The following is a 15,276-nucleotide window of genomic DNA, read 5'->3' on the forward strand; positions in this document are numbered from 1 at the left end:
GAGAAGGCCCTCCTTCCGGAGCGTCAGACAGCAACGAGTGTTTTACGAGAGTTAGGGTGGCCATGGAGAAACCACCGGTAGGAAGGAAGAGGAGCTGCTTCTTAGGGATGATGTGCTTTTAAGTTCCAGATGCTCAGCGGTCCCTGCGCCCTGGATACCTGCTCTGCGTTTCTGCCCGAGGTGGCCGGCCCTCAGCCTTCCCCTGCCCTCAGAGAGCCCTGGTAGGTGGCCCGCCCCAGGACCCTTGCTCTGTTCCCGGAGCACCTTCCAGGCCCAGCAGAAGCAGACACTAGCCGGTATGCCGCGGAACCAGGGCTTCTCTGAGCCCGAGTACTCGGCAGAGTACTCCGCCGAGTACTCTGTCAGCCTGCCCTCTGACCCAGACCGCGGGGTGGGCCGGACCCATGAAATCTCTGTCCGGAACTCGGGATCCTGTCTGTGCCTGCCTCGCTTCATGCGGCTCACCTTCGTGCCTGAGTCCTTGGAGAACCTGTACCAGACCTACTTCAAAAGACAGCGCCACGAGACCCTGCTGGTGCTGGTGGTCTTCGCAGCTCTCTTCGACTGCTACGTGGTGCTCATGTGCGCTGTAGTCTTCTCGAGCGACAAGCTGGCTCCCCTCATCGTGGCCGGCATCGGGCTGCTGTTGGACATCATCCTCTTCGTGCTCTGCAAAAAGGGGCTGCTCCCCACCCGGGTTACCCGGAAAGTGGTGCCCTACTTCCTGTGGCTGCTGATAACAGCCCAGATTTTTTCCTACCTGGGCCTGAACTTCGCTGGCGCCCATGCGGCCAGTGACACGGTGGGCTGGCAGGCCTTCTTTGTCTTCTCTTTCTTCATCACGCTGCCCCTCAGCCTCAGCCCCATTGTCATCATCTCTGTGGTCTCTTGTGTTGTCCACACACTTGTCTTGGGGGTAACTGTGGCCCAGCAGCAGCAGGATGGGCTGAAGGGGATACAGTTGCTGAGGGAGGTAAGTCTGACCTTCCACCCCACCTACTGGTTTCCCTTCCCACCAGCTCTCACCCAAGGTGGCACCTGTTTTGAACGTGGGGATGGCATTGTTTTCTTTGCTCTTGAGTCAAAATGTGCTCAGGGATGGGGTGGGGGTGGGGGCTCTCTGGGGCTCTCAGCTGCGTGTACTTGGCTCTAGGGAAGGGAGGATGCCAGGACATTGGGCCTCAGGGCTACCTGTGCCCAGCCTGTGGGGATGGCAGGAAGGCCCCGACCCCAGGCCTGGCGCTGAGGCAGCATTCTCTGTCACTGACACCAGCAAGGAAGGTCTCCTGCAGGGACAAAGGGCTCCCACCTCTCGTGGACTAGCTTCGGCAAGTGACTGATGGGTGCACTCCATGGCCCTCTGTCAAATGGGGACAGTATCTATCTGCCTGCATAACAGTTAGTATCAAGATCAAAGGCCATATGAGCACAAGCATACTAGAAAATGTGGAGGGCAAGATAGGATTGTTATAGATCCTGCTTCTGTGTCTGGGAGCTTGGGGATGCCCTAAGTAGTTAGGTGATGGGGGGAGTGTCATGGGAACGCAAACTGGGACAGTGGTGTGGCCATGGTGGTGGAGGAGATCTGCTAGTCCTGGGGGCTGCCTTCTGCGAGAAAGGGTAGAAATTTGGCCTCAACTTAACTAGGAGACAGTATTATGCTCCCAGCAGGAGCCAAGCCCTTGGCTAGGTGCTGAGGGGCTGCAGAGACCAGGAGGCGTGATTCATGGCCTTCTGAGTTTATTATCTGGTAACACATCTAAGTGACTCCCTCCGATTGGACTAGAGGCAGTGAAATCCACAGTCATTTGTCCCATCTGCTAACTCATTTTAAAAGTAAACCCAGAATTGGAAAGTGGCCTTCCCAAGGCCACACAGCCAGTTATGGCAGTCGCGTGGCTAGTGTTCGTTGCTTAATCCCCGTTCCAGTGCTCTTCCTACTACATCTCACTATTGCCTCTATCTCGGCCAAACTCATTATCGTTCTCTCTTGGGACTGGGGGCTGAGTCTCCAGTGGTCCCACGGTGCTCTTGGTGGTTGATGCAAGAGCCCTGTGGGGCTGTCCCATTGCCTCCCACTTGGTTACACAGGTTTTTCTGTTTTAACTTTTTCCTGGTTCTTGGACCAAGATTCTTCCTGTTTTCCCATTCCAGCTTGTGCAGTGCGATGTCCTTTCTCGCAGAAGCATTGGGCCTCTCAATTCTGCAGGAGCCCAGCTGTGGGCTGGTGCATATGGATTCATGAGGGCACACCAACAGGTCTCTTTGTTTGCCTCCCAGTGCACTGTGCACATAAGGTGACAACCTGCCATTACTATCTTGACTTCTGGGAGGTTAACTTCATCTTGTGCCTCTGCCAGCTGAAGGTCCTGCTGGAAGCTGCTCAGGGAAGAATAGACAAGAGCCATTCCTAGTGGGAATCAGTATGAAGCACAGTTTGGGGCAAATAGGCAGGTGGGCAAGGCAGTATTTGGGGTCTGGGACCCAACTTTGAACCACTGCCTTCTACTGAATGGCCATTTCTGGTCCTTTCCTATCTGCCAGGGTCTGTGGACTGCATTAGTTTCCCATATGCTTTGCTGTCCATTAAAGGGGCAAAACAAATTTTCCCCACTGAAGAGGAAACAAAAAAAAAAGCAGATTAAGTCAAAAATAACAATCTTAGCATCCCAGGAGAGCATGGCCTTGCCATGGAAGCAGTGTCCTGGATGCAGCTTTGGGAATGGAGGGGAGGTGCCTTTCAAGGTCCATTTGGGCCTGAGATGGAATGCAGGAGGCCCCAGCTTCAGTGGGCTGTGTTCCAGAAGTTTCTGAGTCACTTGTTTGGAACTGATGTGACTTTTTGAAAGGTGCCTGGGTCCCAGGCCCATCCACCACTCTTACTTAAATCACAGTGTCCCTGCATCCCCTGTGATGCTGTGGGGAGAACCCTGGGACCCATCTCCCCCAGCTGTGGAATGAGGCGACACACCTGCCTGCTGTTCCTCTAGGCCCATGTTACCAGCTGGGATGGGGGCGCCAGCAAGGGTAGGAGGAGGCAGGAGCTGGAGGACAGGGTGGCCAGAGCCCCGCACCCTCCCCTACCACAAGGCAACACCTGGAGCTTTCTCCAGACTTCTGCACCTCCTTGCTTTTCTTTCTCCTGTCTACAAACTCCCCTTTCCTTTTCTTCCCTCATCACCAGTTGGCTCCAGCCTGGGACTCCCTCCTGGGGTGGTGGAGGACAGTTAGCAGCAGACCCTGGGTTTCCGGGGGCTTGTAACTGCTCTTGTTGCGTTGCTCTTCCAGTGTCCATGTCCTCTTCCACCACATCCTTCATCCCCCAAGCCTGTGCTCAGCTCTGTGGGAGAAAGAGAGAAGGGATGTGGGGGCCCCAGGGTGGCCTGAAATGTTGGCTAAGCCCCGCAGCCTGCCCTGGGCTCTTCTCATGGGAGGCTGGCAGGTTGAGGTTCTGACAGGAGGAACAGGTGGAGTAAGGGGATGTGTACAGTCAGGGCTGTACTGTTGCTGGGGCTGCTTTTGTTATGGAATGAGGACATGTTACTGAGCCACAGGTATGGGTCTAGTAGTCTGCAGGGTCTGGGAATCAAGGGGTCACACAATGGGTAATCAGAGGCTGTGGTGGAGGATAGCTGGGCACAGGGGTGGGAGGGCAGAGTGAGCAGTAGCTGGTAGGGTTTCCCTATATCCCTCCCTTGCCTGGGACTGGGGGCCACTGGGCCTCTTATGGCACAACCTGCTCAGAAAATGAGGTGATGAAACAGGAGGTGACTGAGAGTTGAGGGTAGGACCAGGCAGCTACTGATGTGTGAGGATGCAGGGGACAGATATGCCACCATGATGGTGGGAATCATTCCTAATGCCAGGGGCTGTTCTCAAGACCCTCACATGCACCCACATTCACCTCTTTCTGATGGTTTTCTCTGGGGGGGGAGGGGGCTATACTAGACTTCTTTATTGAAGTGTAGTTGATATTCTTATCTTGGTTTCAAGTATATAACACAGTGGTTTAACAGTTACCCATATTATTAAATCCTCACCCCCACTAGTTCAATTACTATCTGTCAACATAGGAAGATGTTATAGAATCATTGACTATATTCTCCATTCTGTACCACCATCCCCATGACCAACTTATGTTATGATTGAGAATTTTTGTGCCCTTCTATCCCTAACCACTCCCCCTCCCACTCCACCTCTTCCCCCATGGTAACCACCAGTCACTTCTGAGTGTCTATGAGTCTATTGCTATTTTGTTTATTTTGTTCTTTTTGTTTTTAGATTCCATAAGTAAGTGAAATCATGTGGTATTTGTCTTTCCCTGTCGGCTTATTGCACTTAGTTTAATACCTTCTAAGTCCATCTATGTTGTCACAAATGGCTGGATTCTTTTTTATGGCTGAATAATATTCCACAGTATATATACCATATCTTCATCTGTTCATCTATTGATGGACATGTTAGTTGACTCCATATCTTGGCTATTGTAAATAATGCAGGAATAAGCATAGGGGTGCATATATCTTTTCAAATTAGGGATATTGTTTTCTTCAGGTAAATTCCTAGAAGTGGTAATCCTGGGTCATTAGGTATTTCTATTTTTTAGTGTTTTGAGGAAACTCCATACTGCTTTCCACACTGGCTGCACCAGTTTACATTCTCACCAACAGTGTAAGAAGGTTCCCTTTTCTCCACATCCTTGTCAACACTTGTTCTTTCTCATCTTTTGGATAGTAGCCATTCTGACTGGTATGAGATGATATCTCATTGTGGTTTTCATTTGTGTTTTCCTGGTGATTAATGATGTGGAGCATCTTTTCATGTGCCTGTAGGCCATCTGTGTTTCTTCTTTGAAAAAATGTTCAGGTCCTCCACCCATTTTTTAATTGGGTTATTTGGTGTTTTTTTTTTTTGGTGTTGAGTTGTATGAGTTCTTTATATATTTTGGATGTTAACCCCTTATCAGATCAATCATTTATGAATATATTCTCCCATACTGTAGGCTGCCTTTTTGTTCTGCTGATGGTGTCCTTTGCTGAACAGAAGCCTTTAGTTTGAAGCAATTCCACTGTTCATTTTTTATTTTGTCTCTTTTGCCCAAGGAAAATTTTTTTTCCTTGTGTCCAGGAAATAATTGTCATGCTTATGTTCAAGAGATTTTGCCTGTGTTTTCTTCTAAGAGTTTTATGGTTTCATGTCTTATATTTAGGTCTTTAATCCATTTCAAGTTTACTTTTGTGTGTGGAGTTAGTGATCCAGTTTCATTCTCTTGCATGTCGCTGTCCAGTTTTGCCAACACAGTTATTGAAGAGACTCTTTTCCCCATTGTATATACATGGCTCCTTTATCATATATTAATTGAACATATATTCATAGGTTTTTTATCTGGGCTCTCTATTCTGTTCCACTTATATATGGTGCTGTTCTTGTACCATACTGTTTTGATTGCTGTAGTTTTGTAGTATAGCTTGACGTCAGGGAGTGTAATCCCCCCAGCTTTGTTTTTCTTTCTCAGGATTGCTTTGGCTATTTGAAGTCTTTTGTGGTTCCGTATGAATTTTAGGATTATTTGCTCTAGTTCATTGAAAAATGCAGTTGGTATGTTGATAGGGATTCCATTGAATCTGTAAATTGCTTTGGGCAGGATGGCCATTATGACAATATTCTTCCTATCCATGAGCACAGGATAGATTTCCATTTATTGGTGTTTTCTTTCATTTCTCTCATGAATTCATATAGTTTTCAAAGTATAGTCTTTCACCTCTTTGGTTAGGTCTATTCCTAGGTATTTTTTTCTTTTTTGATGCAATTGTAAATGGAATTGTTTTCCTAATTTCTCTTTCTGCTAGTTCATTGTTAGTACATTGGAAGGCAACAGATTTCTATGCATTAATTTTGTGTCCTGCAACTTCGCTGAATCCAGTTATTAGCTCTAGTAGTTTTTTGGTGGAGTCTTTAGGGTTTTCTATGTATAGTATCATGTCATCTACAAAGAATGACAGTTTAACTTCTTCCTTACCAGTTTGGATGCCTTTTATCTTGTCTGATTGCTGTGGCTAGGTTTTCCAGTACTATGTTGAATAAAAGTGGTGAGAATGGACATCCTTGTCTTATTCCTGATCTATATGGCTTTATTATGTTGAGGTATGTACCCTCTATACCCACTTTGTTGAGTTTTGTCTGACAGGGTCTTTAAAGCAATGAGCCTGTGGCAAGTTAAGATTGAAGAACCCCTGGAAAATGTCTTAGGCTTTTATTTCATACCAGAAAGGCTATTTGGAAGCAAAAATTATCTCCTGGAATTAATAGCCTGGTAAGACCTTTATTTACAAATTAGAACATGATAGAACTGTGGATGTGGCTCCTCTCACACCTACAGATAACACAGTGTTCATTCTGCAGTGAATGAACACTCAGCTCCAAGTGGCTGGAGGCAGCTGCAGGAGGGGAGGAGGGGAGAGGCAGCTAATGCTTCCAGAGGCCCCTATCTGCAGGCTGGAGTGTAGGTTCATTCACATCATCCCGTTGTGAAACATGTCAAACGTTACTGGATCCATTTTACAGGGAGGTTGATAGTTGGCAAAGGGGCTGGTTAACATTTGAGATGGAAGGTGCGGTGGCTGGGGAAACGGGCAGGATACATCCCTGAGGTTTCTCTGAAATCCTTTTTCTCTGGAACCCAGGCATTTGAGCCTCGCCTGCTTCTCTGGCTGTCCCTGACTGTCTTTACTAGGCTATGTTGAACAGTGCTAAGAGGTGGGAGGCCCTAAAATATCATAGGATGCTCCCCTCTCTCTCACCCTGGGTGGATGTGAGGTAGGAAAAGCCCATGACAGAATCTTCCTGGTGGAACATGGCCAGTTGATGAGGAATGAAATGAGATGAGTTGGAACAGGAATAGGAGCTGAGGGTGGGGTGCAGGAAGGTAGCAGGCTTGGGGGCTCTGAGCAACCAGAGGCAGTTGGAGTGGGAGAGGTGTGCAGTAATGGGTTGGGAGGAGGCAAAGCCAACCCAGTTATTGGCTCTTTGGCCCCGGGCTTACCATGACCCCAGGGTGGGACAGAAGCACCATCCCTCCATGAAGAGCATGCAGGTGGGCATCTGGTAGGAATCTGAATAATAAGGAAGTGCAGACAGGTGGCTAGGAGACCATCAAATACAACTGCAGAGGAATAGTTGATTATGAAACGTGTAAACAACTCTGCAGAAAGTCACCCCCTCCTTCCTGCCCCTGGTCCCCTTTCTCCATGGCTTTTCTAATCTTTACCTATGTGTAAACAGAGCTTGTCCAGCTTGTCATCACCTTGCACATGCTATTTAGGTGCCTGTTTTCACCTACATTATTTCACTGACATTTGCCATGAACATCAGAGTCCTCGTGCTTATTATTTTAAATCAGTCACGTTTTTCTGGGGAGGGAGCCAAAGCCCAGAGCCGGGCCCGCAGTGGGTATCTGGGTAGCAGCAGGGCCAGGGCCAGATACCAGTCTCCATGCTAGCAGGAGCTCCCAGTATGTGTTGTGTGTCCACACAGTTCTGATCTTGGTCTGCCTAACGGCCCTGGTAAATGCTTCATAGATGAAATTGCTAGGACTCCAGGGTGGTTGTTATTTCCAGTGTCTTTGTAAACATATAGAAAATCCCACAGGGGTGCTCCAAACCTGAATAAATATTCAGAACTGTCCCCCCTAGCTGTCCTGTCACCAACACATGCACTCGTGATGATAGACTTCTGTGGGTATAATCCTGACCAACACTCACATGTGTGTGCTGAGAGGTAACACCCATGTGCAGGGTCAGGCCCAGTGAACATGGAGTGGAGACAGGATGCCCACATTTGCCGAGCTCTTGCTGTGTTTCAGTTGATTATCTTCCAGCAAGAGGTAGATATTATTTTACAGATGGAAAAACTGAAAAGTATGACAAGTGAAGAGACTTGTCCAGGGACATAAAGCTAACAGGTGCAGGCCAGTATTTGAAGCCAGGTCACTGGGATTCTGGAGTTCCTTCTCCTCTACAATCATAAAAGAACCCCTTAGCTCTCTCTTCAGAGCCTTTTGACATGCAGTTCCAATGGGATTGGGTCTTTGGTTTCTCAACCTACAACCATTAGAGGAGTAAAGTAGGGAAGGAGGAGGTGTCCTAGGGCAGACATGGCGTGATCAAGGAGCGTAGCTGTCTGGGGATTGAATGTTGCAACCGGCAGCCCATATACACCCTCTGTGGCTGTGGGAGGCATCACTACATTACACGACAGTATAGTGACTATTGTCTGTAATGAAGACCCACTCATCAAGAAAATATTAGATTACATTTAGCATAAGGTGGGGTATAGTATTGCATTCTAAAATTTTTTTTCAGAATTGGATAAGAACAAGTTTAGATAAAGGTTATATTTTGGCTGTCTGGAAATTCACTAATGTGGGATGGCTCATTTCTCAATGGCCTTACTGCACGTAAATCTATGCATTTACTATATAGCAACCGCAAAACTTACTGGCTTAATGCAGTGACAGTGTACTATCTCATGATTCTGTGTGTTGACTGTGTCCCACTGAGCAATTTTTCTGCTTCACATTGGTGCTGGCTTTGGTTACTCACTTGGCTGCCTAGACTATTTCATTCAGCCATCAGCTTTATGGCTATGCTGGCAAGCTCTAAGAAGGCCTTACACATTCAGGCATGGAGCTCCTCCATAAGGCCTCTCCTCCTGGTTAGCTTGGGCTTCCTCACAGCATGGCTGTCGCTGGGAGAGAGTGGAAGCTACCAGTCACTGGGAGAGAGTGGAAGCTACCAAAGTTTTTAAAGTTTAGACCAGTCACTGTTGGTCAAAGCAAGTCACAAGGCTAGGATACAGGAGTGTCATTTTGTTCCTGGTTGAGGGGGAGAGTAATGTATATAGAGGCACTTGACATACAGAGCACCATGCACATGCTGGCTACTTCTTTATTGCGCTTAATCCTGGTAAACCATTTCTGATGCTTGATCGGTGAAAGAACCAGACCAAGTTTATTCATTATCCTTTTCCTTGTCTCTTTTCTGTGTAACCAAGTGTCTCTTCTTTCCTCATTGTGAAAGGATTATTTCAGGAAATGTCAGTTATACAATGCTGTATAATATTGCAGAAACTTTGGGAATAAGAGAAATTTATTATAATCCTATCCTAACCATTTTTGTATGTGTGTGCCAAAACCGTATGCACATTACCCTGCATTTCTCAGTTAGCTCTGTTGTGTAGACTTTCCTCTATCATAAATTAGTCTTCGCAATCATAATGTTTAATGGCTGCATGATACCATGTTGGTGAAAGGTACCATAATTAACTCTTCCTTTTCTGTAGGACATTTGGTAGTCTTAATTCATTAATATATCATCCTTTATTATTATTACTTATCTACAATAGCAGCAGGCCCATTGTCTCTCTCCTTTCCCCTCCTGGCCTTTTATGTCTGATGCTTCTTCCTTCCTCTGCTCATGTTTTCAGCTGTTTCTTCCAGCAAAATTCCTCTTTATTTCCTCTTTTCACTAAATGATGAAAGCTTTTCTTCCCCTTTCCTTTCCTCTCTTCAAGGCCACTTTCTTTGATATAAAGAGAAAATGGAGTGTTTCCAAAGAAATCCCACACGGCCCCTCACCCCTTTTAGAACCCCAGCATAAGTGGAGCTGGATTTGAACCTTTGCAACCATGTCCATGGTTGTGGCTCGTTGTCCCCACATCATTGCCAGGCTGGCCCCCCGTGAAATGTAACTGGGGCCAGCTGAGTCAGATGTGGCGGTGTAAAGCCGGGCAGCTGCCTGCCCCCGTTTAATGGTGGCCTCTAAATGGGCTCCTTGGCTGCCCCTGGAGGGCTGCTTCTCACCCAAGGGGACCAGGCCCTGGGGAATTGATGCCCATGTGCCAAGTTCTTAGCAGACTGACCAGTAGGCCTAATACTTGGCCGTGAGCTTGATGGTAGGTGGGCCTTGCTCCCATCCCAGGAAGGGGAATACTAGATACAAATTTGCTATGAATTCCTAAGTAACTGAATCAGTAATTATCTGAAGGGGAATCTGAACAAAGGTCATTCATGTGATGCTGAGGGTCGGCCCTCACCCTGGACTGGCAGCCGCCCCGCTGCCCCTGGGCTCACGCCCCAGTGTTGGACAACTCTAAGCTACACACAGCCTCCCCCGACTGCCAGGAAAGTGGCACAGATTTTTACTCTTCCATCTTTTTTTTCTAGACTCCTACACATGATCAGTTTGTCTTCACTGGTATAGTATTAAACACTCTGGAAAACACATTAATCCTTCCCTGAATTGGGATTATAGTTGTTAATGTCCATCTCTGGGAACAAATTTGGGATGTTGCTTCATTACTTCAGCAGAGGCCCCCGCCGTAGGGGGATTCTGTTAGGGGCATTTCCTACCCCTTTTGCCACATCTTGTCCAGGACCCAAACAACCTCTACAGTTTGAAGGGACCTTGAGGGCCTGGTGGGGGCTCCCTGCTCTGGGGATCTGTAGGAGCAGGGCTTTCAGAGTCCTTTGACTTGGATTACCTCTTGCTTTCCCCAATTTACCAGGGGTGGTTCTTAGATTCACTATTTAATCTCTCCATCTAGTTTCTGCCTCTGTGAAATGGGCTAATAGTGCCTTCTTTGCTGGGTTAGAGCAGTGATGAAACACCCTAATGCGCGTGTGTGGCCTTGCAGTACAGCCACTGTAGTTATAACTGGCTCTAATGGGGAGGAGTTTGAGAGTGGCTTGGGCCCCCCCAAGGGAGGGAAGAGTGGCTCCCCATTCTGAATGTCTAGAGGGCACCCTGCCTGGGTGATGGGACACTTATCCCCCTGTCTTTTTGTTGCTCTTCTTGGGCCACCCTTTTTTTGTTGTTGCCTAACAGAGGGAATGTGCTTTCAGATGAGGCTCCCTATGAAGACAAATGCTTTACTTTTGATGCAATTTTTTGGTTTTGCTCTTGTTTGTATTGCATCCTGGCAGAGCTTTCATTTAATATCTTTTTTCTTCATTCCCTACTTTTGGGAGGAATAGGGTAAGCATAGGGAGTGGGTCCGGGAAGACTGTGAAGGCAGTCTAGGGGATGATTTGGACTGGAGGAATGTCAGGCATGTCCTTCCATTGGTCAAGTCACTTAAGCTGCATGGAGGTCCTGTTACTGAAAATAAAGAGGACCATGGGGCTGTGGGATGTCCCCACTGCTCCCGGATGGCCTCGTTTTGTCCCTCTTCACCAGGGTGAGTGACACACACCTCAGATTTATCACTGGCTTTAGGGTGGAAAGGATGTGGAGATAGCAGTCCAGCTTGCAGCCAGTGCTGGAGCCCTACTGTGGGGATCCGTCCTCTCATCCGTGCTTTCGTTTCTCAGGATGGAGAACTCGTTTGCCTTCAGAACAGCCTGTTTTAAACCCTCTTTTAAACTAGGTACAAACTACACGTCCATAGGTCTGTAAATTAGTTATCTACCATGTGTCCTTTAGCTGTCATACCTACTCTCGAGTCAACATTCTTGTCTCTGGCATTTGTATAAGAAAAAGTGGAGGAGGGACGCAGGGTAAGTAATGCCCAGGATCTCGCAGTGAAAATGCAGCTGGTCCCAGGCCCAAGGCTGCCAGATCCAAAAGCATGAAGGACCTCTTATCTGATGAGGTGGAGACACATAGTTGGTCAGTTCATTCACAAAGTTAAATCATTGTGATGGTGGCCACACAACTCCAGGGCCCGTAGACTTCACACCAGAAAGAGTGAGTTGTAAACGAATGCTAGATGGTGACCTACAACTGACCTCAACCCAGTGTGATAAGGGCTGTGATGCCGTAATAGACAACCTTGGTTGGGGAAGGTGCTTGGACAGGACATGATGGGACACTGGGGGGGATGGAAATATTGTGTGTCATGATTGTGGATGTAGTCACACAGCTGGCCACATCTGTCAACACTCATCAAAATACACACTTAAGATGGGTGCTTTTTAATGTATGTAAACTATAATGCAATAAAGTAGGTTTTTAAAAAGTTCAAAAATCACAAAGTTGTATGTATATTATAGTCACTTAAAATGACTTTAATGGAAACCCCTCAGCGGTGCAATCTCTTGCCCTTCTTGTCATGGGTCAAGTCTTTACTTTGCATCCACGTGTCCTTGTCGGTATTCCTGGTAGCTGGGAGGTATCAGATGTAATTTCTAGTTTCCTCGAAGTAGAGAATTAAAAGTCAGTTGGATATAATCTGGGTACAGAATTCTAGACTTTTATGACTTTTAGGGTTTTTTTGGCCAAATTTTTACTGTTATCTTGCCTACTTCTAATTCATTAGCAGTTTATTTTAGTTACTTGCTCAAAATTTTCCAAAATATTCACTTCACTTTTCTTAGAAACAGCAGCTTTCATTCACACTCATATTTTATCTGTATAGGTTATACTTAAATTATGTAAATACAACACCAGAAAAGAACTGACAAACAGGTTTGGGGCTACACACAACAGTGGCTGCTCCTTGAGCAGAGGAAGAGCCAGGCTGGTGGGCTGAGCTGTTCTCGCCAGCCTCCTTGTGACACAGCAAGGACTGTGTCCTGGTCCCACGGAGCAGGAAGCACGGGCCCAGCAGGCTGATTGTGTTGGCCACTGGGTGGAGAGCGTCCCGGGCCGAGAACAAGGTGCTGTTGATAGGTCTGGTGCCTGCTGCAGCTCCAGCCCTGAGTGAGGGCTTATTCACTGGGACTCGCACAGGTGTCTGAATTAACACAAGTCAACTTGAAGGGCAGAAGAGAGTGGGCAGTGGTTCTTGGAGAAAGAGGCAGAGATCCAGGGAAAGGTAGGAAGCTGGGCCAAGAGCTGGACACCCAGGGCCCTGGGAAGCTTGACGAACCACACTGGACCTCTGTTAAAGGGTTGGACCTCCATAGTATCCACATCCCTGCCAAGCACTGACATTCTCTGCATTTCTGATTTTGCTGGTTCATTATCATTTTGTCAGTGCACAGGAGCTAGTTAAAACTCTGCCCCTCTGTGTGTACCAGGGTCTTGGGTACTGATCTTACTGAGCTTGGTTTCCTCCTCTGTAAGTGAGGAGGGTAAAGGGGTGTGTAGTTCAGTGAGTAAGAACCAGTTGCTGGAGTTCCAAGGCTGGGTCTGCCACTTACCAGCTCTTGATCTTGGTCAAGTTGCTTAGCCCTCTCTGTGCCCTCTTTACTAAGTCACTGAATGAAAGACTGCAGTAAAGCTCTCGGAATAGTGCTTGCCTCATATGTTTGCTATGATGGTGACAACATGCCAGCCCCTGCAGGAACTGTGCTAAGGAACGTATGAGCTGATGAGTGAAAGCATTTAGTAAGTCACAAAGCCTCATTATTGCAAGTGTTACTATTGTTATGTGTTTATCTGTAACCCTGTAAAGCCAAAACATGTATCTCTGTTGGTAGGTGCCAAATAGCATTTTGCTTAAGTAGAATTTATAAACTGTAATGAGGTGGTATTTACACGTGAGAGGATCTTGTCCTTGCTGCTTGCTTTGCTTGCTGTCTCCTACGACCCACACCACTGCTGCTAGGAGGGATGGCCTTGGGGATATTACTGAGCATTTCCAGAGAGCATACTAAGGCCCAGAAGGGAAGTGATTTGCTCATGGTCACACACTGGCCCCCAGACCAGTACTCTTCCAACTCCTCAAAGAAGGACCTGGTGAACACAGTGGCGCACACTGTGGGGCAGGGACCTGTCACAAGTACAGGAAACAGAGTATCCTGTGCGGCTCTGCTTCAGGAATTTATGTGGAGATGGGGGAGCTTCTGAGGGGTGTGGGTGGGAGGGGCAGGTGGGCATTGGAGTAGGTGGCATTGGGACGACAAAGGTGAGTGAGGGGCCACTGGGGTGTTAAGAGGAATTTATTAAGGCCAGGAGGCTGTTGAGTGTGTGGCTGTGTGGGGAAGATGATGAGAACAAGAGGTGGCGAAGGAAGGAGGGCAGGAGACCTGCTGTGGGCGTGTTTGATGTGAATGGTCTGGAGTCTGTGCCATTGAAAGAGTTTCTGGTGTGAAATGGGATGGCCTCAGGCTTCAGATCTCCTGCCAGCGAGCTGCTTGCTCTTGGTTGCATGGTTAATTTTGCTTTTATTCTCCCAGTCTTGGGGATTGTGTTTGCGTCCCTAGGGCCTGGGTTCTCGCCCCAGAGACGGTACATGATTGCCTGCCCCTGCTGCCCTTGCTTTATAAGAAGGAAGTCAGAGGCTGGAAATTTTTTTTTCCAGTACCTGAGAGGCTACATTGAGAAATATTTTTTAAAAATATTTTTTATTAAATTATGATTGATATACACTCTTATGAAGGTTTCACATGCAAAAACAATGTGGTTACTCCATTTACCCATATTATCAAGTCCCCCCCATACCCCAATGCAGTCACCATCCATCAGTGTAGTAAGATGCCACAGAGAGAAACCAGTCTGATAGTGAAGATCCTTGGAGGGTATTTCCTCTGGCTCAGTGTACTTGACTTTATCTGCTGTGTGGCTCATTATTCCCTTTGGAAAAAGGAGAAAGGCCGCCTGATTCACTCCTTCATAAAATACCGTGTGCTCATCTTTTCCCTCAGGAATGTCTCTCGTTGGCACATTTGGGTATGAATCATTGCTCTTACCCCCATCGCAGGGAGAGCAGGCTCCAGTCCCTTTCTGTCTTTTGGTTCTGTGGATGGGACTTACCCCGACTGACTGAAAGGGTGTTCCCAAGGGGCTGCTGTGACATACGAGACCTGTGAGAATACAGAGCAAAGGTCACTCTGCTTCAGTTAGGGAGGGTCTCACGGAGGACGCAGTACTGAGCTGGGCCCATGAAGGGCAAGTCAGATTTCGAGTCTTAGACTGGTAGGTAAGGGTCAGAGGCCAATGCTGGTCAGCAGTGGTCCAGAGAATGAACATATATGTATTGACAGAGAACCGCTGGCTAGAGAATTTGGTGCATGAGCTAGTGAGAGAGAAGGCTGGAAGGTAACTGGGGATCTGAAATGGAGGTCCTAGAGAGCTGAGATAGCTTTGATTACATTCTGTAGGCAGTGGGAGCAGTGTAGTCCCAGAAGGACAGAAAGAGGACAAAAAAGGTATTTGAAGTAAAAAATGGAAAAATTTCCAAATCTGATGAAAACTCTAAGCCCACAGCTCAAGAAGCTCAACAAAGCTCAAATATAAGGAATGAAAATAGACTCAGACCAAGGCATATCATAATGATCAAATTGCTTAATAGTAATAAGGAGGAACTCATTAAAAAAAGCAGAAAGCCACATTA

At 47.2% G+C, this 15,276-nt stretch overlaps 2 protein-coding genes across 4 annotated transcripts in view; both read left to right on the top strand.

Annotated features, from left to right (window-relative positions):
• DNAJC27 (DnaJ heat shock protein family (Hsp40) member C27) overlaps positions 1–15,276 on the top strand; it is a 94,861-nt gene that overhangs the window by 64,180 nt on the left and 15,405 nt on the right. The gene's annotated exons all lie outside the window — the stretch shown is intronic.
• Positions 1–15,276, top strand: part of ADCY3 (adenylate cyclase 3) — an 80,690-nt gene that overhangs the window by 833 nt on the left and 64,581 nt on the right. For 2 of the 3 annotated variants that reach the window (XM_037005554.2, XM_037005556.2), the window contains exon 2: positions 124–973. In XM_037005554.2, the coding sequence (XP_036861449.1) occupies positions 299–973 (675 nt within the window). In that variant the 5' untranslated portion in view covers positions 124–298. The remainder of the gene's footprint in view (positions 1–123; positions 974–15,276) is intronic. The other variant, XM_037005555.2, reaches the window with a different exon arrangement.

The sequence above is a fragment of the Manis javanica genome, chromosome 1 (genome assembly GCF_040802235.1).
Source record: "Manis javanica isolate MJ-LG chromosome 1, MJ_LKY, whole genome shotgun sequence".
Classification (NCBI taxonomy): domain Eukaryota; kingdom Metazoa; phylum Chordata; class Mammalia; order Pholidota; family Manidae; genus Manis; species Manis javanica.